Source organism: Meleagris gallopavo, chromosome 8, assembly GCF_000146605.3.
Source record: "Meleagris gallopavo isolate NT-WF06-2002-E0010 breed Aviagen turkey brand Nicholas breeding stock chromosome 8, Turkey_5.1, whole genome shotgun sequence".
NCBI lineage: Eukaryota > Metazoa > Chordata > Aves > Galliformes > Phasianidae > Meleagris > Meleagris gallopavo.
This window is the reverse complement of record NC_015018.2, coordinates 30,224,955-30,252,015: the sequence shown is the minus strand read 5'-3', so window position 1 is coordinate 30,252,015 and position 27,061 is coordinate 30,224,955. Positions and strand designations below refer to the sequence as shown.

The 27,061-nt window shown below is 42.4% G+C and overlaps 1 protein-coding gene across 2 annotated transcripts; it reads right to left on the bottom strand.

Moving 5' to 3' along the window:
- Positions 1 to 328: 328 nt before the first annotated feature.
- Positions 329 to 27,061, bottom strand: ZRANB1 (zinc finger RANBP2-type containing 1). 2 transcript variants are annotated; one of them, XM_010714857.3, is made up of 10 exons: positions 26,939 to 27,061; positions 25,326 to 26,224; positions 16,147 to 16,334; positions 14,412 to 14,565; positions 13,529 to 13,600; positions 12,784 to 12,982; positions 9,549 to 9,669; positions 8,556 to 8,685; positions 4,262 to 4,491; positions 329 to 2,970 (listed from the first exon to the last, which is right to left on the bottom strand). In XM_010714857.3, exons 2-10 carry the CDS (start codon positions 26,137 to 26,139, stop codon positions 2,752 to 2,754), a joined length of 2,127 nt encoding a protein of 708 aa, XP_010713159.1. In that variant the 5' UTR covers positions 26,140 to 26,224; positions 26,939 to 27,061; the 3' UTR covers positions 329 to 2,751. The 2 variants fall into 2 exon arrangements, with proteins under 2 accessions (XP_010713159.1, XP_010713158.1); XM_010714856.3 differs by having other exon boundaries at positions 25,326 to 26,176.

Below are 27,061 nucleotides of genomic sequence, written 5' to 3'. Positions count from 1 at the left end.
TGGAAGAACCCCAAGATTACTAAATTTTAATATATTAAAACCAAAAGAAACACAGGGATTGACCACTGAGGAGTTCATAAATAAAACCAGAAAACCGACCAGGTGTAAAGGAGGTAGCAATGAAAGCTGAGGTCTGTGCCAGGAAAGCGGTTGTTGCTCACAGTAGCAATGAGAAAAATAACACTGAGAAACAAAGTTTGTGTACTTGGCTGAAGGAGCAGAACTTGCTGATGAGCTGCAAGGTAGCATTCGCAAATTCATCTCAGTATTTGTAAACTTTCAAGTACGTAATTCAAGAATACCCATGAACATACACTGACTCCTGTGCTAGCACAAAGCAGGGTTTGCATCTCTTTAATCTACAAGTACATGAGGTTTGGATCACTTTGATTTTGAAAAGAAGATAACTTCCCCAGTCCCAAACGGACCCAGGAAGCTCATTAACCTGAACATACCACTGTACAGCACATGGGAACAAAACAATAGTGATTAAGAAAGCCAGGAGCTCTGAAGTACCAGGACTGCCCTCTCACACCAGAGCTACAGCCACACGGAGCGCGCTGCATGCCTTAACAACAGCTGGCACTGACTGCATGGTGAGCTTCCCCTCGCTGGGGATGCTGCGGGCTGCCCACACGAAGCTCAGGGTAGGTTTCACATTAATTATTGTCCCCGTGTTACAAGGAAGCATCGCTTCCTTCAGCAGAACATTACTGTGGAAATAAGGGGCAGGGGGCACATCACACAGCCCTCTGAGTAGCCTGATGGAGGCAGGAGCTTCTCCTTCCATCCATTCAGTGCTGGTGTGCACAGGGGCAGCGCTGCAGGGACCAACGCTGCTCTCATCCCAGCACACGCTGCTGCAGCTCCCCGACAGCCCAGCTTTAGCCAGCAGAAGACAAGGGGTAAAAGGGCTTTGCTGCAAGTTAAGAAAAAGAATGAAAAGAATACCAACTTAGAAAGCAAACTTGGAACGGGGCCGTATGTGCGTCAAAAAACCTCTTCAGTGTCAGCAGCTTGCCTGCCAGTTCAGGTCAATCATACACACACTGCAATAAACATGCACTCTTTTACCTGACGTTTTGCACATGCACCAATCAGAGGAGACAGAATGGCCAAAAAATCTGAAGGCGTTTCCTAACGAACCTCAGTGGGATCTGCGGTGGGAAAATTGCTAAGTCAATACAGTACTTCTTCTCTCTGTACTTCTGGTGCCATCACCAAGTTTATGGAGGAGTTGTGCACATTTCAACACCATCTAAGCAGCATTTGGAAGAAAAAAAGGCAGCAAGTTCCTCAGGGTTTCCACAGCTCTCCACTACATAAAAATATGTGCTATGGGGCTTCTTTCCAAATCCTAATTTCAACAATTGCATCTACTGCAAAATTCCTTACGGAACCACCACACCATCCAAAGTGCTTTTCAAGAAAACCTGAATTGCACTGTATATGTAAAAACTGGCATTAACCTTTAGTGTTTACGTGAGCTTTTTAGATAAACTTTATCCATTACAGGTTACATGGCTAAAGTTATCAAATATAATAAGATTTCTACCGGAGAATATACTCTGAACTTACAATCTTAGGAACTTACATAAGTTTAAGTATGGCCACATCAATCGACATGCAAGAAATTCCCAGGGTTACATACTGAGAAATACATAACACGGTGCTTTTAAAAACAGCTTCAGCACAGATTCCTCTGTTTTAATTAGAGCTGCCGAGTGGATTCTCACTAGATTGAACGACCCAAGGAGCAACCCTTGAAACAGATGTTTTTTCATTTGCAGCAACGTTTGAATTGATGAAAGAATAAGTGATGGAACAATATATAGTTTGTGTCACAGCAAGAATGGAGCTCTGACAATGTAAAACTCCCAATCACAGCTCGAGTTCTCAGATTTCACACAATTCCATGTAGTATATACGTACTGGAATCAAATCCCTATGCTTCAGGTCACATCTGTGAATAAATATCGTTAAGTATATTGAAAGGAATCTAACTATGAAAGGATGGGAAAAAAAAAAAAAGCAAAAAGACTTTTTCAGGAAACAAATCATTTCACTCCATGAAAAATTTAGCTTCTCTTCCAGTTTGTTCCACAGAGTTCAGGTTTTATTTGTGGGCACAGCAGTAACTGAACTATTAGTAAAATGAACGTGGTTTTTGTTTATGACTTGCTGTGGATATTTTGTGCAAACAAAAAAACCTCACCATCTGACCCGGGCACCAGTGAGCTCTCACATGAAAGGGCCTTTCACAGAAATATGTCAGAGTATCTAAAGGTGACGTAGAATGCCAAGTTCTACTGTAAAAGAATCTCAGAGGGAAGAGATATCCACCTAACGTGTGCTTTGTAAGTGCCCTTATCTGAAAAATTTCTCTGCAATAATTAAGATGCTGGTATACTTCTCCTATTACACAATCTCTTACACAACCACATGCGGTACATTTATAGACAGATTTACAATCAGAAAGAAAAGTGTTTGTTGGTTGGTTTTTTTTTTTTCTGTCTTGATAATAAAATTAGGTGTTTTGTTTCTCTTTTGTTTTGTACAAACTGTAGTCCAGCCCATTTAGTGCTCTCCACGCAGCAGATGAGCTTCTAGACTCTCCCCATGCTGGTTAGAACAATCCTTTGCAGCATGTTTCTTCTAGAATTAGGTTGTTCCACAACAAACAGCTATAGCACAACGCTAACTCCAGGTCAGACACTACGTGCTGGTAATTTGCTTTTCCAAATTCACCCATCATTCATCATCATCATCCTCGTCCTCCTCGCCATCAGAAAGGGAAGTACAAGGGCGGATCTGCCGGTAGCGATCGAGCCACTTCTCCACCATCTGGGTGACCAGAGGATGGTTGCGCCTGCGAGAGCTCTTCTGCATGGCCACCAGGACCCCTCCTTCTGTCACACAGCAGTCCAGCCACTCCCGAAGCAGCTTTTCTTGCTGCTCCTCGTTACCTATCTTCAGGTAGAGAGAGAGAGAGAACAGATTGAGAATGAGGCTTGAAATGTTATCAGCAACTTTCTGGAAGTCACCTACCAATAACTGAAAGGAGCATATAGACAGAGGGGGAACGGCTGTTTACGAGGGTGGATGGTGATAGGACAAGGGGGAATGGTTTTAAACTGAGACAGCGGAGGTTTAGGTTGGATATGAGGAGGAAGTTTTTCACACAGAGGGCGGTGAGGCACTGGAACAGGTTGCCCAAGGAGGCTGTGGATGCCCCATCCCTGCAGGCATTCAAGGCCAGGCTGGATGTGGCTCTGGGCAGCCTGGGCTGCTGGTTGGTGACCCTGCACATAGCAGGGGGTTGGAACTGGATGAGCACTGTGGTCCTTTTCAACCCAGGCTATTCTGTGATTCTGTGATACGCTCTTGAATACCTATCTGGGGTAGCACTGCAGTTCCCCTCCCCGCCTAACATTATTAGTATCCCACAGTCACTGCCAGTCATACCAATGCACACTGCTTTTTCAACCAAAATTGGAAAGTTTTGGAAGTCTTCTCCAGCTGTTCCTCCCCTTCTGAGTTCTCCAAGCAGGTTCTTCCAGTAGTTTTCCTACACTTCAGTCATTTGTGAGAAACTGCTTCTACAGAAGGCACGCTGTCTAATTAGGACAGTCCTACAAGAGCCTTCTGGCTTTACAAGTCACTTTTTAGGAGTCCAGCAGTATTTGATACAAAACACTTCCTCTTGTAAGACACTGCTGATGTCATGCCTTGCTAAAAAACATAAACATCCTTCCCTGAACTTGGAAGGCTGCATTCTTTTCTCCTTTATCTGTATGATGGCCACTTCTGGGGATGACAAATGATTTTTATCCATTCCCTCCTTTCCCATGCATACAAACTTTGTTACAGTGGCTCCTTGTCATTGTCATAGTAATTACAGAAGTAAAGTTGTTTCGTTCTAAGAAGAGACAGACCATGCTGTAAATGCTGGCCAATAATTATGCTGCATCCATAAAAATTTCAGTCTGGCATTAGTGTCAGAGTCTTTATTTGTGGGTCTCTTCAAGGTACACCTGTACCCTGCGTGGTGTATTTACATTCGACTTACAGACCTACAAATAAACAGCAAATACATGGAGAAAAACACTTCAGAATCACCTCAGGTGATGAGGAGGGGAGCAGTGTTAACCCATCTGAACAGCCTATCCCTGCCCATTCTCTGAACTGCAGGAACACGGATGCTGAGACCACAACAGAAGGAGCCGTGAGGAAGGCTAGCAGCTACTCGGTTATTTCTTACCTCTTGAGCAGAAAGGAAGTGAATGTGCAATAATTTCCTCTCGCTATCCACCAAGGGTAGAAATGTAACAGTAACATCATCGTCAGTGTTCAAGTTAGCACCAGCACCTCGATTGCCATACCCATCGTTCTCCATGGCAACCAGAGCAGAGAAATGGCCCCTCGTGTAGCCCAGAGCAATAGGACTTTTCCAACAAAAACTCTGTTCCCATAACAAAGGCAAATACACACCTACAAACACGGAGAATAAAGGATGAGACTCAGAACTACAATCAAGTTCTACATGCTACAAAGCTTTTGGTTTGGTCGCGCTGCTCAGCAGAGCCAATTCACTGTAACTGAGTTGGCACACTGGTCTGGATCTGCAATGGCACGAGGTCAGGCAGAAGCCATTGCAGCTCCAGCAGTGCCACTTTGCTGTCCCCCTACAATCTATGGTCTATTGTATAGCGATGAACAAAAGTAAGGTTAGGAAAGCAGTCTTACATAGGCTTCTTCTTGTGTGTTAAGATTTATGTACAAGATAAATGAAGATATAGCAGAAATAAAAGCTAGAGTTATGTCTATTTTTACCAGAACAAGAATCCTGCCATCTGCTTGCAACGGCCTATTATTAAAAGAAGGCACTGCGTTAAGCATCACTCAGCATCTAAGCATGCAGCCCATTCCAGAGACAGTCCAACTTCTCATCAACATCGTATAAATAAATTAACCCACATCAAATTATGCATCTGGAGTCTCCAAAATAAGCAAGACCGACCACCAGATCCTGACACTGCTTTGCTCACATTCGGAAAAAGGAAGAGAAAAAAATAAAAGTCACTGATGGCACAGGTTCCAAATGGAATTGCAGGTTTTTCTCCCTTCCATTTTTAGCAATAAAGAGAGTAATTCGCTTGAGGAACAGCAAGTCTCCAAACAAAAGCAGAACCCTTTTCTAGGAAGAAAAAAAAATCATTCTTGGTGCGTTCTGCTGCAAGACAACTTCAGCAAAAGCAGCCCTTACCTTGTGACAGTTTAAAAATAGCCGTGCATAAACTTAAGTGCACATGTAGCATAGCAACCTTTCATAGTACAGCTGCTGCCAGCAAGTTAGGGACAGACACTGCAGCAAAACAAGGCACTTGGTTCCTCCTCCAACATCCATGGGCACTGCAGGGCAGCGGTAACATGGAAACCTGAGGCAGGGGAGTGCTGTGGGGGGTTTTATTTAAGCTTAAAACTCAGCTTTTCTACAAAAAGAAATTAGTAAGTTCTCAGTATTTGGCCTTCTCCCACTCCCTGCATTCTTTAATTGGAAAAAAAATCAAGAAAAATCTGAATAGGAACGACTCACAGGTAAGAGTCAACTTCCTTACAACATCTAGATTTGAGGAGAAATCTTTAGCAATATCTTAGCTCTCTGTTCATCCTGGTCCCCACTTCATAACCAAGTCGCACGCAATTCCCTGCTAAACCCAAAAGATGCAGAACAAGGGCTAAGTGTTAACCTGAGGACATCTGAAGCACTAACATTTGGGCAAGGAATGCTTAATCCCAGCACCCTCAGGGTGAGCACTGATCTCTTCCCCAGGTTACAACCACATCTATCAGACAAACCCCACAGAACAGAGCAGGGGCTCACAGCTACCCAGGCAGCATCCACAACACATTTCATTTCTCCAACCCCATCTGATAACACATCAGTCACTCCTTCCCTGGTTAGTTGTGAAAGCTGTATATTCGTGCAGCTGCCCAGGAGATGCTTAAGGTCAGGTGAACAGATCTGTTGCTGTCAGAGCCTAAATATTTAAAGAAGCGTGAACTGCTGATTGCAATCTAGAGCTGACCAGAAGGCTGTGGGTTATGGGATTCACAGCAAGGTTGCCAGGTCAGAACAAGCAATTCCTGGAGAAAAAGAAGTCTGATCAGCAAGGAGCTTTGGGGGCTGGATTGGAAGTTTAGATCAGTGTGCAGTGTGCTACAAACATGCTGTTAAGAAAAGCATTTAAAGAAGTCTTTTCTATCTCTACTGTAAGCCACTTAACTCTTTTTTTTTTTTTTGGTTAACGTGATCTTAAACATGGACAAAGGGCTGTATACTGAGTCACAGAACTCTGAGCATGCCTCAAAGCTTCTGAGAAAGGAACACATGCCAAGCAGAGCTCACAGGCACAGGAGAGTCTTGTACCACTCACAGGAGATGCTTCTTGCTGGCCCATTGCTCTGCATGCAAGGGCTGAACAGCCACTTGGTTTCAGCTGCACTGCTGGCATTTAATTAGCAGACATTAACTACAAAAATGCAGCTGGACAGGGTGAGAAGTGACTGCAGGTAATTTGACACAGGAGACCTGAGTTCACCTGCTGTGCATCCCTGGTGCAGCTCACAGCAAGCACAGCACTGCTCATAACACCTGCCTGCATTCCTGGAAGCACACACTTGCAAAAGCTGTCCCGTGCACCTGGGTACCTGCTGGTTCACTGAGCAAAAAAACCATTTCAGTGTGTTTAGGCCTTACACTTGCTTTGCCTTAATGCCCAATTACAAAATGAAAACATTTGGCAACCACTCAGCCTTTAAGTCAAAAGCAACTAAAACCCCAAAGGATGTCTGTATACGACTGACTGTTCTTTCCCAGCCTGCACTTTCATCATCTGAAACGAAACAAGGCTACGAAGAGTAACAGATTTTATGCTCTCTGAAGTACTCCTCTTCCCTATTCCTTGTGCAGGATGTTTTGTCACTGCCCCAAATGTACAAGCCACACAGCTTCCACGATTCTCTGAAGACTGTGAGCAGTTACAGCAGGTTATGCTTTAACTTCACCTGCAATTCTTTTTCAGTATGGACTGGCCACCTTCCTCAGCTTGCCAATTTCATTTTTGTTTACGAAGAGCAGGCTCCAGATCTGTTTCAGGAAGTTCTTTACTAGGCTCTAAACAACCAAACAACACGTGCAGCTATAAACAATGCTGGGTAGGAGTCATGCAGAGATACATGAGCCAGGAAGATGAACCAGGGGCCGAAGGAATGCCTTAACACCCTGTCACACAGCTGCAGGGCTGGACTGAACACTTCTTTCCACATCTGTTATGTTTACTGCTGAGCATGTACAGATGCTTCCAATCCCCTCTTACGTTTTTAATCCTGCTAATAGGGAAATGCTCAAGTGTTACCATCTAATATGTTGGTGAGTCACCCAAAAACACTTACTTGACTTCTAAAATAGAATATGCTTCTTAAGGAATCTACACACACCTAGGCAACATAGCACCATTTATCTATCTTAAAGATGGCTAGGCTGTTTGCCTAGAGTGCAAAAGCAGCAAGAATCCAATCCAGACACCCAAAGCCAGTACAGTATTTACATCACACCTACGTTTCAGTCATCAACACCTCACAGCATCACACAGAATGTAAGAACTGCCTTTCAACTTTATCATGGAATTTCCTTTTGCAGAAAATGATTGGCCTTATCTGTTGACCAACAGTTTGTAATCATGTGTAACCGAGTTACCTAATCTTACACCTCACAACAGAGTGCCACTAGAGTACATGTGAAGAGAACTCCTCTACCAGCTTCTGTGGCATACATCCAAGCAAGCAGCCACTTCTTTAAGTACTAAAAGAACTCCAACATGATCATCCTCCTCCCTACTTTACATTTCTGCATCTTCCTTTACACGCTGGCTTTGCCTCTGGCTTTGAGGCTAATTCCTCTTCATTTTTGTCAGGGCTGCTTCAATTCACCTGCTGCGGTGCTGCAGAACAACAAGGCACACCACTCTGTGCTGCAGAAGCACCCAGCAAATCCCACTGCCGCTCTGCTGGGAAACCAGGCCAATACAAACAATGCAAACACCTTTAGCCTGTCTCTGCACCACGTTTATGAAGCATGCTGTGGAGTCTCCTCCAGAAATGCTAAGTACAGTTTCATTTAAAATGAACATTCATAGCCACTAATAGCACAGACAGGCAGAATTTCAAATGCCATTTATTAAGCCTGTGTCTTACAGAAGTACAAACCATACAACTTTCAGTTCATTTTAGACAAATTACAGGCTAAGAGCACATTGAATGGAGGCAAAAATGTTTTGTTTTGAAACTGTGGTTATAGGCAGCATGCCCACCATACACTGAAGAACTGGAAGTTTTGAGTGGTTCGTTCTGTTCTTTTTAACAGCTTCTAGAAGAGTTTGCCTACAACGCAACTCCACCCCCTCCCATCTAGTAGCTGGTGTCATTCTTTCAATTTCCTCTATGACTTAAGTTGAGCTTAAGTTAATACTAAATTTGAAAAAATACAGGCTTACCTTGAAAGCGAGTATATCCTAACGTTTCTCCTCGGAAACTCTTATAATATTTTACTCCATAAACTATGATTGGTCTTCTAAGAATATGTGCAAGTACAAAAATGTGTGTCTGCTCCAAACTTGCTCCAGGCTGAAACAAAGACAATACAGACAGTGTTTGAGAAAGAACTTATTCTCTCTACTTTGGAATTTGAAAATTATTCTCCAAACTGAGACAGAAAATGCTCTTAAGGGGTATCCAGAAAAAGAATTAAAGAGTGTAAGACAACTACGTATCAGTTGGAGATAAGCAAAACCACTTCAGCATGCAAAAGAGCTTAAATCTGTCTGTAATAATTCTTCCTCCTATCTTCCAAATTCAGTCTAGCACATCCCATCCTTCAGTTAGCCATGAAGCACTGCAAAATATTTAGTCTAAAATAATTTGCTCATCTGGGGAAAGCTTAAGGTAAGTATCTTCTGATGGCAGGAAAAGAGCACATCCAAAAGAAATGGCAGGAAAGTAGCTACAAATATCACATCTATCATTTAAAAGGGGAGCTAAGAATGTTCTCTAGTTGGAAGCATACTGAAACGTAAATCTCATTTTGGAGGGGAGTGGCAAAGTATCCATCTGCCAAAGTTTCACTAGTGTAACTTAGAGATGTAGGGGCACTTCTAGGAGGTGTGTGTTGCAGGAACTATGGGGCAGGGCAGTAAACAATCACAGATCAGTTTACTCTACAGGCTGTGCTTGAACACCAATGGAACCAAGCTTTTTCCACACTATACTGTTCAAAGGCAAGCTCAACAACTATATTTTTAAATTCACTTGCCAGGAAGAGCCTGGCAATTATTACTCAGTAATAATTTAATATTGCTGGCTTAAGAGGAATGTTTTTCTTTGCAACAGAAAAATCTTATTCCTCAAGAACAGTCTGAGTTCTAGAAATTTCTTTTCAGAAAGATCAACACACCCTTTCATACAGCAAATGAATGAAGAATTTCTCTTACCTGGCTTGCAAGAGAGAGTATGAATGCCCAATCTTCCTGCCACTGTTCCTCTCGCAAGGAGAAATGTAAACCAAAGCTTTGGGAATACCACGATTCCCAGTCTTTCCAGCGTGTATAGAACCTAAAAACATTGGGGGTGAGGGAGGAGGGAAAGAGAAAGAAAAGTAAAGGCCACTGTATGCCTGGTAGCAGTACTCAGCCCTTGTAATCCATTAACCCAAACCTGTAATGAATGGGAGAGGAAAAAAAGAGCATAAGGACAATGTATTTATATATTTAGATCTGCATGAGATCCGTTTTGCCAATCCTCATTTAAGAAATCACTTGGGATCACATACCTACAGCAAACACACTGTATGTAGTAGATACAAGCTCCTAAGAGCTTCCTAGCACGTTTGATACATCTTATAATGGCTTTTATGAAGTTATATTTAGCCTTAACTGCTTTTAAGTGTTGATCTGCAGCAAGCAAAACCAAAGACATTCCCTTTCATGTAAGGGAAGTTACTCATTCTTCTCATGCAAGCAACACAGATATTTTCTTCTTTACCCACGCCATGTGCCAATGAACACCAAAGCATACCAACTTAAAGCAGATTCTGCCTCTTAACCAGTCTATTCAATGTCAGTTTCTGATCCAGAAAGTAAGGTAATGATACATGGAAAAGATATAAAACTGCATGGAATTAAAAGCATCAGGTACCAGAAAATACAATTGATCCTATTTATACTTTTTTTTTTAAGTCATAAAGCTTTAATTTTTATTAAAAACTTGCATTTTATATGCTAGTTTACTCTCAGTGTTTTTATCCTTCTTAATCATCACAAAGAAAACTGACTTACGTATTCAGCAGCATATGCTAACTTCTTAATTTTTTTTTTATCTAAGAGAACCTGAGAGAAGTTTGATTGTATTCTGCTGCCTAAAAGCAAACAAAAATCAACACACAAACTATGAAATACTGTGAAAGCTTTCCTAGAGAAGCTTCTTGGGGTTAGCCATACGGTCAGAGAATCACCCCACAGAAGGGTCTTCTGATAACCCTGTAGACAAGGCCTCAAGACCTTGATTTTGTTCAAGTTAACACAAGAGGAATGAATGTCTCTGTAAAAAAAAAAAAACATCCTGTAAGCCAACTTACATTCTCCACCTAAAGCTAGCAATGGAATACAAAGAGGGACAAATCAAAGCATATGTCAGAGTACACTGAAAAAAAAAAAGTGAAGGTATTTAGATGTCAGTGAAAGACAACTCTGGGAACTTCACTATCAAGCTGTTTCTGAGCACCAGACTGTCTCAACCACACACTTCCTTGTTCAACATCTGAACAAACATAACAAAACGAGGCCAGATGAGTTACTTGGACGTTCTGACTAAACATTTGTTTCTAAGTACCTTTGTGAAGACTTCAGAGAACAATTCCAGGAGATAAAAATGTATTATTGTTGAGACCGGTGATTGCAGTTAGGAGCCTATTCCTTCAGCAACCACCATTAAAGCCAAAGACAGCAGCATCCCTTTGTAAGTGCTACATGTCCCAGCCCAAGAAGTTTGAAGTTAATGTCATCTTCCCACTCAATCCATGTAGCATGTATAGGATGTGCAGAAGGATTTAGTCGCAGCAGAATTTAACTGTGAGTTCTCAGAACCTCAACCTGGATTTTTTGAAAGGAATTATGACTCAAGTCTGATGTATTATCACCACAAAATGCCAGTTGACTCTTCAGGAACTTCCACCCAGAGGCAGAACATGTCCTATTAAGGATGTTGTTCTGCAGAGGTTTGTCTTAGAACCAGTGCTAATTTTTCTAGCAACCAACCAGCAAATAAGATTACATAGACTGAAAGCAGGCAACAGCATTTAAACAATGATGAGGGGGCATGTATTATATTTTAATCTGGTTTATATTGGTCCTCACTGAAAGCACTGTTAAGTAAATTCAGAGGAGAACACAGCTTCTGCACAGAACATGAACTGAGAAGATTAACCAGATTTCATATATTCTAAATAACGAGCATTTTGTTTGACACAACAGTCAACAGAAGTTAGCATTTGCAGTTTGAAAGATTGGTTTAAAACTCAGTCATCTGCAGCGTGTGTTTAGATACCATGCTTTGTCTTGTTACCATAAAGAACAAAACCTGATCTATCACAAGTTGCTGCTCTGGCCTTAGTGGAACTGCCTGTGATGCCAGGGACATTCCTGCGTGGTTGAGATGCTCATTTCACTATAAACAACTCTCAGGTAGTGACAGAGCTATTTGGGAGACAGGATCTCAGGAAAACAGCTTGAGAAGCACCACAAGATTGAATCCAGCTCTAGATACTAATTCTTTAAGTTTCTCAAAACAGCAAGTAGCTGGGGGCAGCAATCACAACATTTTCTTAGAGGCACCCTCAAAAGTAGCCTTTGTTGCCTTTCTGAGAAAGGGGACAGGCTTCCTCCCCATTATGCCAGCTGACAGAGTTTCTCTTGTCCTCGATGACAAGAACATATGAAATCTAATCTCCCGTGTCTTACATTAGCCTTTATCAATATCCTGCTTTAGTCCCACTGCACACAGTCCCACTGCACACTTGAGCTGGCACAGACCAGCCAGGCTCTGACTGCAAATATTTCTCTTCCGACAGTGGCAAACAGTACTGGATTAAAGAAGGCTGCCAGTGTAAAACAGCAAAAGTTAACTCAGGAAGATAAATTATTTCTACAGCCAAGTGACAGCACTAGCTAAGTGTCAACATGTCAACACAGTGCTTTACTGCCATTGCTTCAGCAGACAGCACAGGAACAAAAAGCAGTACCAAGTAAAGCTGCAACTAAGCAGACAGAATGAAGAGACTGAGAAATGTATATAGGAATCAAAGGCTATTTTTCAACATAATCTTCTGCAAACTATTTCTCACCAGCAGGAAGATGGAGCACGTACCCAGAAATTCCAGTTTTAACTGCGGTGAGAACGCTCCTGACAAGCACACAGCACCAAGTATTGCACTTTGTTTTACGTGCTGTTGGGTGAAGATCACAATCACTGAGGTCAGGATGCCCAACTTTCCAGTGCTTTGCATTTAAAAGAAGCTAGAATAGACTGCCACGTGAATGACACCGACTCAACACTTTGGATCCACACAGTCGTGTTTATGTCGTTTGGTTTTGCATTGTTGGTTTTTTAAATACAACTACGGTGCTGCTACGTGAAAGGTCATCTTTAGGGGTGACACAGGAACTAACTTACCAATGTGAGCAGTCATGTAAACTGTCGTGAAGAGCTTTCCGCAGCACTGAATCCTTGTCATAAATGCCCCAAGTGGCTTGTAGGACTGAATCGAGCAGGCAGTCCCCTGCAGTCCGATTCCAAAGTGCATATAATCTGCTGTCCAAGCGTGTACCCAATTCCAGTGACCAGTTGATAATAGGAGATTCCTCTTCGAGCTCTGTAACAAGAGGGGGCCTTGAAACCGAGTTTGCACTTGAAGTCTCAAACTGGACAGCATGTTAATAGCATAATCTCCATCTATTTACACGAACAAAGCTGTATTTTCATCACAATATAAATATAGGTGAAATACAGCAGCTAAAGGCACTTGCTTCCTTGGGCTATATACTGTCAAGAAAGAAAAGTGTACACAAGCCTTAAAGAAACATCAAATCAATTGCTTTAGGATCACTACTGAAGCAGAAAAATTGTTAGGTTTTCTGTGAAGAGCTTAAAGCTTTAGCTGTAAAGCTTTAAAAATACCCAGAAAACTTTAATCCAAAGATGCATTATGAACATAATTTCTAAAGACTTTATTCCTGCTCTGCCTGTTGGATAGAATGGAAATATTAAACAAAATTTCAGAGTGGATATTAACACAAAACAAAACCTCAGGCAACAAAGCAACGTATGCACACAAATCTACTTTTTAAAACATATTTATTGAGATAAACATTCCTTAATTCCTTAAAAACAGGGAGAGAGACTAGTCAGGAGAGTTTACCTTTCTGAACATCTCTATCAAGTACTTCATCAAATAGCTTTTCTTGGACTGTGGGCGGTAAGTCTTCAATATCTGGAGAAAAGAGAAGACAATATAAAAATCACTTATTACCTTAAGAAGAGACATCGCCAGCTGTTATTCAGGAGAATATATTGCCTTTACCCTCCCATCCCTAATGCCTCCTCTGAAAAAAGTCAAATCTACAGACTCTTGGAAGAAGAGATGCAGTAACACTCAACCAGGTGGTTCTAAACAGCATTCTTACAATGCTGCTGCTTTATAAAGATTAGCACAATTTCCACCTATGCATTTTCTTATGTTTCATAGTACTTCTAATCTTCAGAAACTGCTTCCTGTAGTAGAAGTCCTCTAATGGATCCTTTTGTTAAGAGGCAAGCAGCTGAACGACATCATCCTGACTGCAGCGTACCTCTAAATATTACTCATTAAGCACTACTGCTATAAACAGGTACAAATCTAAAAGGGTCTTAAAGGAAAGGACTGGAAGCTGCCATAACTAAGAGAAACATCACGTGAGAGTCCAGAAATATCTAAGCCCTGATCTTGACACGGCCTTTCCTTACACAACTTGATTTTTCATCCATTTCCTCATGTCTGAAGAGGACCACACACTCACTTCACAAGACTGATGTATACATCGAAGTGTGCAAAACCAAAAATTAGTTGGCAAATTCAACTACTTGGTCTAACCTAAATTATTAAAGAAATAAAAAAACAAAAATAAAGCCTATGTGGACACTACTGCTCTCAAAAAGTCAGCATATGGATCCCAAACAAGCAGTTCTCGACTAGGAGACAAAAAAAAAAAAAAACAGAAGAAAAAAAAAAGAAAATGAAGCAGCTGTAAGAACTGTAGAAATACCTGCAGGTAACGTGAAGGTGACAAGGTCAGTCAGAAAATAGCAAGCAAAGTCTCCTTTCCGCTGATGGAGAGATGCAGCAATTTCACGACGGATTTGTTCCGTGACCTCTGGACACACCATGGCAGGAATGCACTTTGCTGCATGTTGTGATACCTGCAACATAAAGCAGTTACTGCACTCAGTGTTGTTTCTAGTTAAGCATTGAGACTTCAGAGTGATAACCATGGGAGGAAAGTATGTTATTAGGAAGTGATACAATGAAAGTGTAAGCACTGGTGATCTGAAAGATGCAACATACAGTCACATACAATGAATTATTATCTCTAATTTAGCATGAAGCTGATAACAAGCCTGGTTAAAATTCACTTTGAATCACAGAAATGAATTAACAGACAACCACTTCCAGCAGGAAAATGGAAGCAAAAATGTAACAGAAAGAAAGATACTCAAAACTGATACATGAGCCCAGCCTACGCTTTGCATTAAACTTCATTACCGTCACACAACAGTTTCCTACAGAGAAACTGCCCAAAAGCTACTAAGGTAAGACACCTGAATGTCTCTGCATTCTAATTGGTGGCAGAAGGAGCTCATTCAGTGATGCATGGCAAGCAACATCGGGATGACTGGGTATTTAAACAAAGCTTCATAAGACACATCTGCACCAGATAACATCCTAGCAAAACAGGCCATCCACTGTAGCTCAAACACTACTAAATACTTCCACAAGTGCCATGTTGAATAAGTATTTCTAGCAGGTGAAACAAAAACAAACAGGCAGCATTTCAACAAGTTAGCTTTTCAAAGAAAAAGTTTAACTCCATTCACACAGATAACTATGTGAGCCACGCAGAAAGTACTGATATTAGCCATATAGAATGCATGCACCCTTCTCAAGACTTCTGCTCCATTTGTCTTGCTTTATCTACTCTGTTTAATTACTCAACCCCATGCATTCCATCAGCCTCATGAGCTTCTTCTCAGGCAGGGCACTCTCCTCAAGAATGCATGCTTCAAAATTGCAGTAAGCACCAAATTAGGGAGGCAGGCAGAATAGAGGCAGAGACAGAATAAAAACTGCTCTCATCAGGCAAGAAAACAAGTCTGAGATGACGAAGAAGATAACAAAGATAGCTGTGGGCCTTCTAAGAGGGAAGGATTACCAGAAGTGAGGTGTTCCACACAAAAACACCGAAGAAAATGGAATGTTCAAGAGCAAGGGGACAGAGGACCCAGTGAGCCTATGCACTGGGGAAGAGTGAGAAAATGTCACCATACTGCAAAGCAAGGAATTTGCTCTTCTCCTAGAAGCTCACAAGAATCTCAGGGAAGAAAGAAAAGGGCAAATCATTGCCAGGTAGATGTATTTGTTAACAAAAAACTTTGAAAAATTAAGCTGTCATTGAGCTCGCTGTTCTGCCCTCGGGGCATTTCCTCTCCCCCACCCAAAGCACAGGAAGCCCCACAATAGCTCACAATAGTGAGGTCAGAACTTTTGCCAAGACTGCCCGATTTAATAGGAAAACCTCTATATCCTCAGGACCACCACATACATGCAGCCTTACAACAAACTCACCTCTTAGGGAGAAGCAACAACAGAAGAAATGCAGCGATTCACATATTCTAACAACGTCAGTGTCAACCAGCAAATGAAGTTACATGTCACTGGCTGCAAACAATGGCATAGTTACATAAGGTTCCTATTCAGTCTGTGCAACAGCCAAAGCAGCTCACCTCTGTAAGCAGAATTGCTAGCATGTCTTGTCTCTGGAAGCGGATTGCCAGATGTACAAGTGTGTACCCCACGTCAAAAGCAGACGGGCGATTTAGCAGGCGTACTTCATCAGCACTGAGCTGGCGGGCAATATCTCCTCCTGATGACTTGTAGGCTTCAACAGCAGCTAAGTCACCTTCTACAACTCCTGAAGAAAAGAAGAATAAAATAATTCATTCTAGATAGCAGTTAGACCACTCTAGAGCGAACTACCTTATGTGGCTTCTCAATATATATCTAACGTGAAGATCACTGCATACCAGCAAACATTCAAGTGATTTTATTTTTTTTAAACAAGAAAAGAACCATACTCACACTTACCTCACCTCCTGGACTATTTCCACTACCCAAAATAGCTGGAAGGTGTGGCAGACCAAGAGGTGCTAAGCACCCTTCTACTAGGAAACACCCAGCATAACATACCCACTTATTTTTGAACTGTATTGAAGGAAGTTCATGCACTGATACTGCAGAGATTTCTTTACTGTACTTTCCCTTCTCATCTTCAAAACACATGACCAGACTTAAGAAATAGAATCACTAAAGCACTCTTCAAGTATGGTTTAGAACAGTGCTGAAAGAGGATACAGGACACAATTTCTCTTCAGCTCACTCTTTCTGCTACTGACTGGACCTACTTGTCATTCAGTTATCTTTACTTTCTTTACTAATAAAGAATTAAAGAGAAACCACACACACAGTGCATCAGCTCTGTGTTGCTTAGGTTTCTGAAGTGAGACAGGTGAAAAATGCCTACCGTCTTTTGGAGTCCCCAGGAATCTAACTGCTGGACCACACTTCACACCATAACCATTCACGCAGAACACATTCCTTAGCTGCAATTAGCAGGATACAACATCAAGGTGTGGTGGTGGTATATTTCACAATACTGGTTCCAATTCAACACGTTACTGTCAAAGGCATTTTGAAATTTATGAAGATCTTATTTTAGACAGCTCACATTGCTTTCTTACAAAGCGCAAATTGAAGAAACAGAAAAGTAACCTTATGGCCATTTTTAATAAGAGAGAAGAATCACAGAATAGCCTGGGTTGAAAAGGACCACAGTGCTCATCCAGTTTCAACCCCCTGCTATGTGCAGGTCTCCAACCAGCAGCCCAGGCTGCCCAGAGCCACATACAGCCTGGCCCTGAATGCCTGCAGGGATGGGGCATCCACAGCCTCCTTGGGCAACCTGTTCCAGTGCCTCACCACCCTCTGTGTGAAAAACTTCCTCCTAATATCTAACCTAAATTCCCCTGTCTCAGTTTAAAACCATTCCCCCTTGTCCTATCCAGAAGCAAAGAGAATATTTCAGATACACCATTCAGAAGTTCTATCTGCAGCAGCTCACATACAGAAGAGTAAAATGCAGAACAGACATAAGAAAATCCTGTCCCCCACTTTCTGCAGCTAAATATCCCAGCTTGTGATACTCAGCAGTATTTACCTACAGACACGATACAGGAACAGGTGACAAGTTCTTCCTTCACTCCATTTTACAAAGACTCAAAAACCCACCAAAAGGGAAAGGGGAAAGTTCAACCAGGGCACTCACTCACGCTCAGGACTGAAGTTTGAACACCAGACAAAAAAGCAGAAAAATATTTTGAGAAGTCTATCATTCTCTAATTCAGAGATTAGAAAGATTTCAGAAAAGGCTGCAGAGGAAAATGGATAACCAGGGCAAGATGTGTCTCAATAGGTAGAATGAATTTAATAAAGCCTCTACAGCTGAATGTTATATTATTCAAGGGTAATCAAAAGCAACAAATCTAACTGCAGATTTCAGTCGCAGAACCTCTGCCACTTCATCAAAAGTCATATATTATTTCAATGAAAGAGCTCCTATTGATGGAGCAAAGCTACTCCAGCAGTGGGAGAGAAGAACACAAAGTTCAGTGATCAATTTCAAAGCTCTCCCTAAAACACGTGTTAAAGCAGCATGGTATGGGATATATGACCAGCACAGCTGTGCTCCTGCTACATTTCTGCTTCCAGGTAGAACTGAGCCACACCGAAGGAAGAGGCAAGAGCTTTGTCAATGCATGCTGCATCCGTAACAAGAATGTCAAGTGTGGCATTTTATTTCCAAGATGTTCTTTCAGCAACAGATAAGAGCCAACAATTCCCAGCAGCCTCGGTCTGCCAGCCTTGCCAGGTACAGACTGCACAGCAGCATACACTTCAGCCTACAGACAGTGCTGAGGCATCCCCTACTTGTTAGTGTTCCAAGCTACAGCAACAAGCACGCTCAGCCAAACCTTAGCAAGAAGCAATGCTGGGAGGCAGCCTCTGGAGGCTGTGCAATGCTTCAAAGTCAGCAGCAGTAAAGACCCAAACCAGCACCATGTGCTGGGCACAGCACTGCCAGTATTTGCAGTGCACTCCCAAGCCTTGCAATACTTGGCATTCCAAGAAGTCCCAGTTTTCATTTAAAGAGTACGTTTCTAATCTCACTGATGAGATTTAAGCAAGCCATCAATACAAATCTCAAAAGTGGCATGCCGTATATGCTTTCTAGGCTTTATTTTTAAAAAGAGGGGGGAGGGGTGTAAATGTGTTATGGGTTGGCAGCACTTTAACAGAAGAACAGTGTCCTACATGCCACCTCAAGCTGGCACTGACAGCTGTGGAGGAGTGGTGATGTGCAAGCACTAAGTCTGGTCGTCCTCTGTTCTTCCATCCAGTCAGCCAAGTGAATATGGGGAAAAAAAGAAGGGAAAAAGTGGCAGCAGCTCTTTTTTAGCACAAATCCAGGCAAGCTGTTCCATGAGATTACTAGCAATGCTGTAATGGAGTCCCCCCAGATAAACATGGCACACAAACCATGCAGAGCTTGCTTCACAGCACTTTTCCCCACAGAGCCCATTAGGAGCCTCTCCTTACAAGAAGCAAGCTCTTGAAAACCTGCTGTGTGCTCCTATGTCCAGTTTCATCTGCACCAAAATACTGCAATTTAAATGCCCTGAGCATCACTACAGCAGAGCCTGCTCTGTGGCCATCACAAACCCCAAACATCTACTCCTTTCCAGCTGTTCAGAACAGGGAAAATGGCTGACAGCTCACCAGGTGCCGGTCACAGCAATCCAAGGCTGCAGCGAACTCCAAGCAAAGATGCAGCAGCTTCAAAACAGACTGACAGAAATCTGAACTAAGATGTGCCAACCTCACTCCAACATCAGGGGGAAAGCCTGCCTACGTGCAACGCTCATGAGAACCATCTGCAGTTCTTAAAGCCTGTACCACCACACCAAAACAAGTCCTTAGTGCCAGTAGGAGGCACATTCCTACGAGGCTTTTGGTCTCCCTCAGATGGATGATAGCCTTCAATTCATTACCCCATTTACATAAAGCTCAACAAAACACTCTTTACAAGAAATATCAGAGAAGTAATTACCGATGTTCTAACTCACTTCTTTTCATAAAGCACAAGTGCCCCATTTCTTACACAAGCACTCTCTGAACGGCATTCTGATGCGGTGCCACGCCAGTTGGACTGTTCCCCACTGACACCCACTGCATTCCTCACACTGTTAAAATGTCAGAAGGAAGAGTGGCATTTGCCTTAGGACTGTACACATGGCATCCCCGAGCCACACTTCTTGCAAGGGCACTGCCCTGATTATTCACAAGAGCAAGCTGATCCTTACAAGAACAGCTTCTCTTTGAAACGCATCCCAGAAGAGATGGTGTGACATTACAAACTGCAGACGCTGGTCTGCGCCCCACCATGCTCCCTTCCTCCCTAAACCCACACTGCCTTAACTGCACAGCTTCAGTGACCTCAAAACCACCAGCTGTAAAAGTTTGCAAGAAAAAAAAAAACAAACTATAGCAGCTGTCTTCATTCACCTCAGTACTTTTGTGGAGAACACCAGCTGGCACAGTTTGCAAATAAAGTAACTTAACTCCTTCCAATACACCTCTGCAAACAAGGGCAGAGAATATTAACGCCCACTTTAACCACATTATACACTTGAGGAGTCAGAAGTAGAGACACAGGCCTTACTGACATCCAACAGACAGAAACATGGAGGCCTGTGCTGCTCACCTCCTGCTACAGACACAGCTGAGATGTGTTAACATCACAGATGTGATTTACCCATCCATGCTCCTCAGAAGGGGTCACACACACCAAGCGACAGCATGCTGACAGCCCTAAACCCAGCTCTGACACCTGTTTGAAGCCTCACTGTCCCTCAATCAAAGCAGCGAGCGCAAGGAGCTGTGGTTTGACCAAAGCAGAACTGTACTCTGGAGCTCCAACTACTTCAGGGCACACTGGGTGGTCACAAAGATTTCGCAGTAATGCCATATTTCATCATTTTGAGCAGCGAAAGCTTTCAGGCAGAGAGGAATTTTCTCTTCTTAGAGGAAGGACTCCTTCACAAGGGCATATGGAGCTTCACACAAATTAATAAAAAGAAAACAGAGGGATTGTTTGAAAAGCCTTTAAGGGCCTCTAACCACATCCTTCTGCTCATTCTTCTCTTTCCTTGTTTCCAGGACCTCCCTCCTCAGCACTGGCACACAATCAGCAGCAGAACACATTCTGCTAATGACACAACCCTTCCATACAGTGCATTTTTCGAGTTTCTCAAGCTCTGCAACTTGCATCAACTTTCAATAACTATCTTCCAAAAAGGCACATACTTCAAACCTGATGCCAGCCAACACCAGTACGCATGAAAAAAGTAATGATACAATCAAACAGCTCTCCCATCTCCAAGCAGGCCACACACTGTGCTTCCAACACCTTGCTACAAGGCAGAGCAGCACACACACAGCTGGGAGCTGCTGGAAGAGATCCCTGCCATCCCCTCTCCTACCTGCCAGCCGTCCCCAACCCCACGCCGCCCTGATGGCCAATCCCTCACTTCCACACTTGTGCCCTAAAAACAGAGAAGCATGCATGATTTTAAAGTTAACAACTCGTGTTTCCAAGGCAAGTTTAAATAAGTATTTTTAACTTGATTGCTTATTCAAATACTTTTAGCATAGAACACCACAGAGTGTTTAAAAGGAGTCAAGAGACTGAAACAGATGTACTTCAGGAGCTGAGGTTTACTGGTAAGAAGTAAGGAACAAAGAGTTTTACACTCAGGGACAGATCTGCAACAACAGCACAGATATGTATGCACACACACAGCCAGTTAGAACACATATATGCACAAACCAGGGAGCTCCTTTTCCAGGTGACAGTGGCACGTTTACATCGCTGTACCCTGGCACAGCAGTACACATAGTGGGGAAGGAGGACAGGCTGTACAGCTCACAGCTTGCCACATTCAGCAGAAGCCAGCACAGCAGGTAATCACCTGAATTAGTCAGTCACTAACTCACGCTACACTTCCCCCAAACACTTCAAGAGAGCCCAAGCTGACACAAGCAAAGCACAAGGCATGACCTCTCCCCACCTCCAGCAGTCTGTTTCCACCCATATGCTTCCCCCTTCCTTGCTACAGGGCTGACAACCCACGCACAGCAAGGTTTAGCTGTGCCATGCATGTGATGTGACAAGGAAACCGGTCCCTGCAGGATGCTGGGCTGAAGGCAGCTCTGTCCTGCAGCTTGGCACAGCCCTGTAAACACCACCTGAACGCAAACAGAGCCGCTCTCCTTTCCCACAGGGCTTGGGGATGCTTGGCTAACACATCTGGCACCGTTTCAGAGAACAGGAGAGAGAATGACACAGGGCAAAAAAAAAAACCTGTGAGAGAGATAAAGTAGTTGACAAAGAAAAAACTAAGCAGACCTATGTAGGAATATTAGGAACAAGCTAGCAGTCCTTTTAAGGATGTACTGCAAAACAAGATTCATTACAGACTGCTCTAAGTATTTTTGGATTTGTTTAGGAAACACACTCAGTTTTTTTTCCTCCAGGCAGCTCAGAAGAACGCAAGCCTGGCTGGTTTTGGAGCCATCCTCCTGCAGCAAAGCCTGCCCACGACAGCAGCTACCTTCCCAACCTGAGCCTGGAAAGCAGGCTCTCCTGCAGCAGTTAGCAAGCAGGACTGGAGGAGAAAGAAAACAGTTTACCCCTGATCTCTGAGCTACAGTTCAAAATCAGGAACATGCAACTCAGAAATCCCCACCAGTGCCCTGCAGCGACCACACTCCACTGTGCAGCCCAGCCTCAAAGCATCAGCAGGAGAATCTCCAGCAGGTACTGAGCACAAGCCCCAAACAGCTCTGAGTGTTAGGAGCTGGGACAGTCTTCCTCCATTTGTATTACTAAAACCCAGAGGCAGTTTTAACCAGGCACTCAACCCAGCTCCACCCAGCCCTACAGCAGCACTGCTATGCTGAAATGGAGCACTGGTAAGCATGCATTAGCTTTTTTTCCTCCCTTCCTCTCCCTGCACTGATCTTGCATTAAGGCCATTACAAAAAACCACCTGTGTTCCTGCATCATGCTGAAACACAGGAGTTGCACTCCTAACATTCTGTGCAGCCTGTGTCTGCAAGAAATAGAAGCCTTGATGGCACATTTAATGAGAGGTAGGGAGAGTATTAGTGGATATCTCCAACAGTAGTTGAAAACAGCACATATTCCTCTAAATCCACAAAACAAGATACACATCTACAAGTTTCACTCAAAAAGAACAAATGTGGGAAGAAAAAAAAAACACTAAAAAGAATTTTATACTACGGTTGAGAAGATGAAGTTAATTAATCAAGTGGTCTAAAGTACCACATGTTATCATTGGTATACTCAAAAGATGCCATCCAAGAGAAAAGAAAACCACCAGTTTGCCAGGAATTACTCCTACTCTTGCTCCTCTAATTTTTATTTGTGACATCAGGAAAGCCACAGCTCGTACCTGCAAAGATGCTGAAGTGATCCATCTCTCCCACACGCTTACAGCAACGGGACCCCCCCAGCTGTGGGTGCAGCGTGAAGTTACCCAGCCCTACCAAGCCATTACTCATCAGCTGGACTATGCCAAGGCACATCCTGACTCTTCCTCTACCAGCTTTCAGCAACCCACTTGATATTTCATACAGACTTGTCAATTTTTAGATAAGCAGTTACAAAATGAAAACAAGTATTCAGCTCAGCTAGAAATTTACAAGAGCTCCAGCCAGCAAACAAACAATAATTCACCAAGTCACAGTAACTCCGTTGATTCCAATGGCAAGAACAGGCACTTCAGGGAAAATTATTCCATCAAGAGTGACGTTGCTTTAAGCACATCACACTAAGGTAACAAAACCACTACCATAAATGTGACTTACTGCATTTAAAACTGCTAGGTGAGCTGGCATAGCTGCCTCTACAGATATGCTCTACAAAACACCCAGAGACTGCAGCAGAAAAGCTGCAAAGCTTTAAAGCGTGCTTAAGGTTATTTCCACTGCCAAGAACACTTGGGAAAACATGACATTGGTGACAGGAAAACAATTATTTCTCAAACCAAGGATTAATTATTAATAGCTTTTGGTGCTGTTTAGGTGTATTGTTGTGTGTTTGGGTTTTGTTTTGTTTTTTTTGTTTTTTTTTTCCTTAGCTCAAAAGGAAAAGTATTGTAAGTTTTTAAGTTATAGAAGGAACCCAAGGACTCTTTCAGCAGAACAGCAGCAGAATTCACAGCTCCATTTGCATTCTGGTTTTCTCATCAAGTATCAGGATACTGTCAACTACTTTCAAACTGCCTTCATTACAGAAGAACTAAATCATTCCTGCCCTGCAGATAGCTTTTAGTATTGTATGCAAACTTACAATCACAAGCAACACTGAATATAAACAAATGTAAATAAATGCACATTCTTAAATATAAGCTACAATCATCTCCACACACAGACTAAGTCTTAAAATTGAGATACTTTTTTTAGCAACACTGAAATAGCCAGAAAAAAGGTCTGTTCAAAAAGCAGAGGAAAAAAGCCATAAGAGTTGATACAATCAATATTAGAATTCAAGATAGGTGTTGGTGAGCCCCAGGAATGACCTCCAAGGACTGACATTGGGTATTCCATAATTTACAGAATGTCATATAGCATTTCAGTTGCCTCATTTCAGGAAGAAAAAAAAAAAGGCTCCCCATGTCTGCTAGCATGTCAGAAGCTTAACACACCAGGTAACAGAGGCATCTAGCTTCTAGCAAAATGAAACACATCCAAGCTATTTATGCAACAAAGTGGAGTATTTATGAGCTCACTAAAACCATATCCACGATAGCTGCAAAAACATTTACACCTGACCAAATATATGAAATAACACAGCTCCACATATCAGTTTTTCAATTACATCAACATGAAGTGATGTTGTGAAACACCGAGGAACACCATGAGACATGCTACTAATGCTGCAGCTTCAAACAGAGTGTTTTACCCTAAAAATAGTTGCCTATTTCAAGTCTTGAATCTGCTTGTATGCTAGGGTACAAGGTATCTGCTTCCAGGAAGGTACAGCACAAAAGGTAACTCACGAGGTCAATAGCTGGAGAAAACCCTGCTCTCACAAGTCTCTGATCTTTAACAGCAGTGGGAGAATTATCCAGAATTTCTTCAGGAAAGCATTAAGATACAAAACCAATTTGGATTTTTTTTTTTTTTAAGTCAGTTGACTACAAAAACATTTATAACAGTATGCAACATTATTACTTTCAAGGTCAGTATTACACATGCAGTTACTTGGAGCTACATATTTTAGTGTTATTTTTAACATCTGACAGAGCATCTTGTACTGTTGTGAGCTCTACACTGTTTACAAATACTCCCAAGCTGCAGCTGCTGCTTCTACTAGCATATCTTGCCATTGCAAAAAGAAGAGTGCTTATAAATATCCAATAAAGGCTCTTTTTTTTTTTTAATTTCGCTCCTTTTAATACAGTACTACACAGATTGCAATGTTCTGTAGATTGGTTTTGTAGTTTCTCCACAACAGAACAGCATTCTGCTACAATGATATCAATCCCTACAGAAGGGCAAAAACACCCGAAGAGTCACAAAACACATCTAACTCTGGTCAGTTAATGAATTCCACACCCTCTCAGCAATTGCTATTTCAGGTTTACTCTTTAAAATTAAAACACAAAGATCCACAAAAGCTGTTTCAAAACCAAATGACACATTTGTTCTTAAATACTTCGTCACAGGCACCAATTGTGTAAGGTAGTAAGGAACAACTTACCAACACAAGCATTTAGAAACAGCCAGTCAGTCTTTTTCATCCTATTTTTTATTTGCTTTAGTTTTTTGAAGTCAACTTCAAGTTCCTCCTTGCTGCCAACAGCTCCGGCCAATTCGATTCTTTGGAAGTCCATTTTCACATCCGACTCACGTTTGGTTGTAGGTGGGGATCTTCTTTGGCTATTACCACTACTACAGCTTCCCCTCCACCGAGCTCTGTCTTGCTCATTTATGATTGAAGAAGCCTCTTCAGTGTCTGCCAGTTCTATTGCTTCTATGTTGTTAGGTCTGGGATGATCACACACAACGCATTTCCTGGCCTTTGCCCAGTTTTCATATGTACAAACAGAACAAGTCCAGTGCTGAGCCCTTGTGTTCAGTTTATTTCTGTCATTATATTCCTCGCACGGATCGACAGAAAAAGGAACTGGTCTCGAACCAGACCCTGAAGACTGAGGAGACTCTGTGGGACTCCGGGTCCTACGCTGAGACAAGCACTGAGTACATCTTATCGCTCTTGGCCAGTTCAAGTACGTGCACATGTGGCACGACCATTTATTTGCACTTTCCATACTGTAAGATGATTTAACCCTTGGTCTTGCACTGGAATCCGGACATATCAAAGGACTACTCCCACCTTCAGTACTTGTAGGATCCCAGTCTCGACCAATATCACTTGAACCACTTTTAAATGGATCTTCTGTGATAATTGTTCCACTAGGCCTCTGGGCACGGCACATGGTACATTTGATTGCAGATGGCCAGTTTTCATACGTACAATACTCACAAGCCCATTTAATTCCACGCTCTGTCATCGTGCACTCCTTGAAATGAACTGCGTCAGGCAGAAAGCTAAGTGATCACAACACATCATTAGTACGCAGTAACTGCATACAAACCCTGTTTAGAAAAAAACAAACACGCACAAAAACAACAAAAAGTCCTCAAAATGTAACCCAACTGATGTGTATTGCATCAAAAAGTATGAAAGTCAAGCTGGGCAAGGGGACAATCTGTTTTTCCTTCTTACTATTGGGACACTGACAGGAAGTGCTGGGAGGAGCTATGACAAGGGTAAGACTTGAGAGCCAAATGACTAATACTCAAGCTACTTAAAATGCGTAATTGAGGACTTCCTAAATGCAGAAAAAGAACCTCAGTCATGCATTTCAGGAATTCCTTAAATTTGCAGTAGCATCTAAAAGAAATTCTGAAAATAGATAGACACTGAGCACAGAGAATACCAAGACAGAGCCCAGTAAGTCTGGAGAAAGAAGTCACAAATATTAAACTGCTGAAATAAAACGAGTGCAGCAGTATAAGGAACACGAGGGCTGAGATCTCTTGTGCAGCAGTCACAGGACTTGGAAGGAAGAGGCACATCAGATGGGCAGTTATACAAACAAGCAGTTCTTCTGTAGTAGTAAGGCGTAGGTTTACATAAAGGCATACACTGCAAAATTTCACATGTTTAACCAAGACTAGGGCTTCATTTGACACACTCATAACAGCAGTGCTGTGAGGTTAAAGCCACACTCAAAAGCAAGCTATGTGTGATAAACCAATCCAGTACTTTCGTTTTACAACCCAGATTTCAAGCCAATTCCAACTCACTTTTTCTCTAATGAAGAGGAGATCCTGTCTTCATGCTGGCTCAGACCTTTTCCTCAGATTGCCAAATATGAAGGATGAGACTAAGCAGATAACTATTCCTGTAAACAAAATGAAAACAGACTC

Excerpts from the sequence above, each read along its gene's own strand:
- ZRANB1 (XM_010714857.3), bottom strand. The coding sequence starts at position 26,139 with ATGACAGAGCGTGGAATTAAATGGGCTTGTGAGTATTGTACGTATGAA. Across the intron at positions 13,601-14,411 it reads CACCTTCACGTTACCTGCAG|ATATTGAAGACTTACCGCCC; the intron begins GTATTTCTACAG and ends TCTTTTCTCCAG. Across the intron at positions 12,983-13,528 it reads TGATAGAGATGTTCAGAAAG|AGCTCGAAGAGGAATCTCCT; the intron begins GTAAACTCTCCT and ends CTCTTGTTACAG.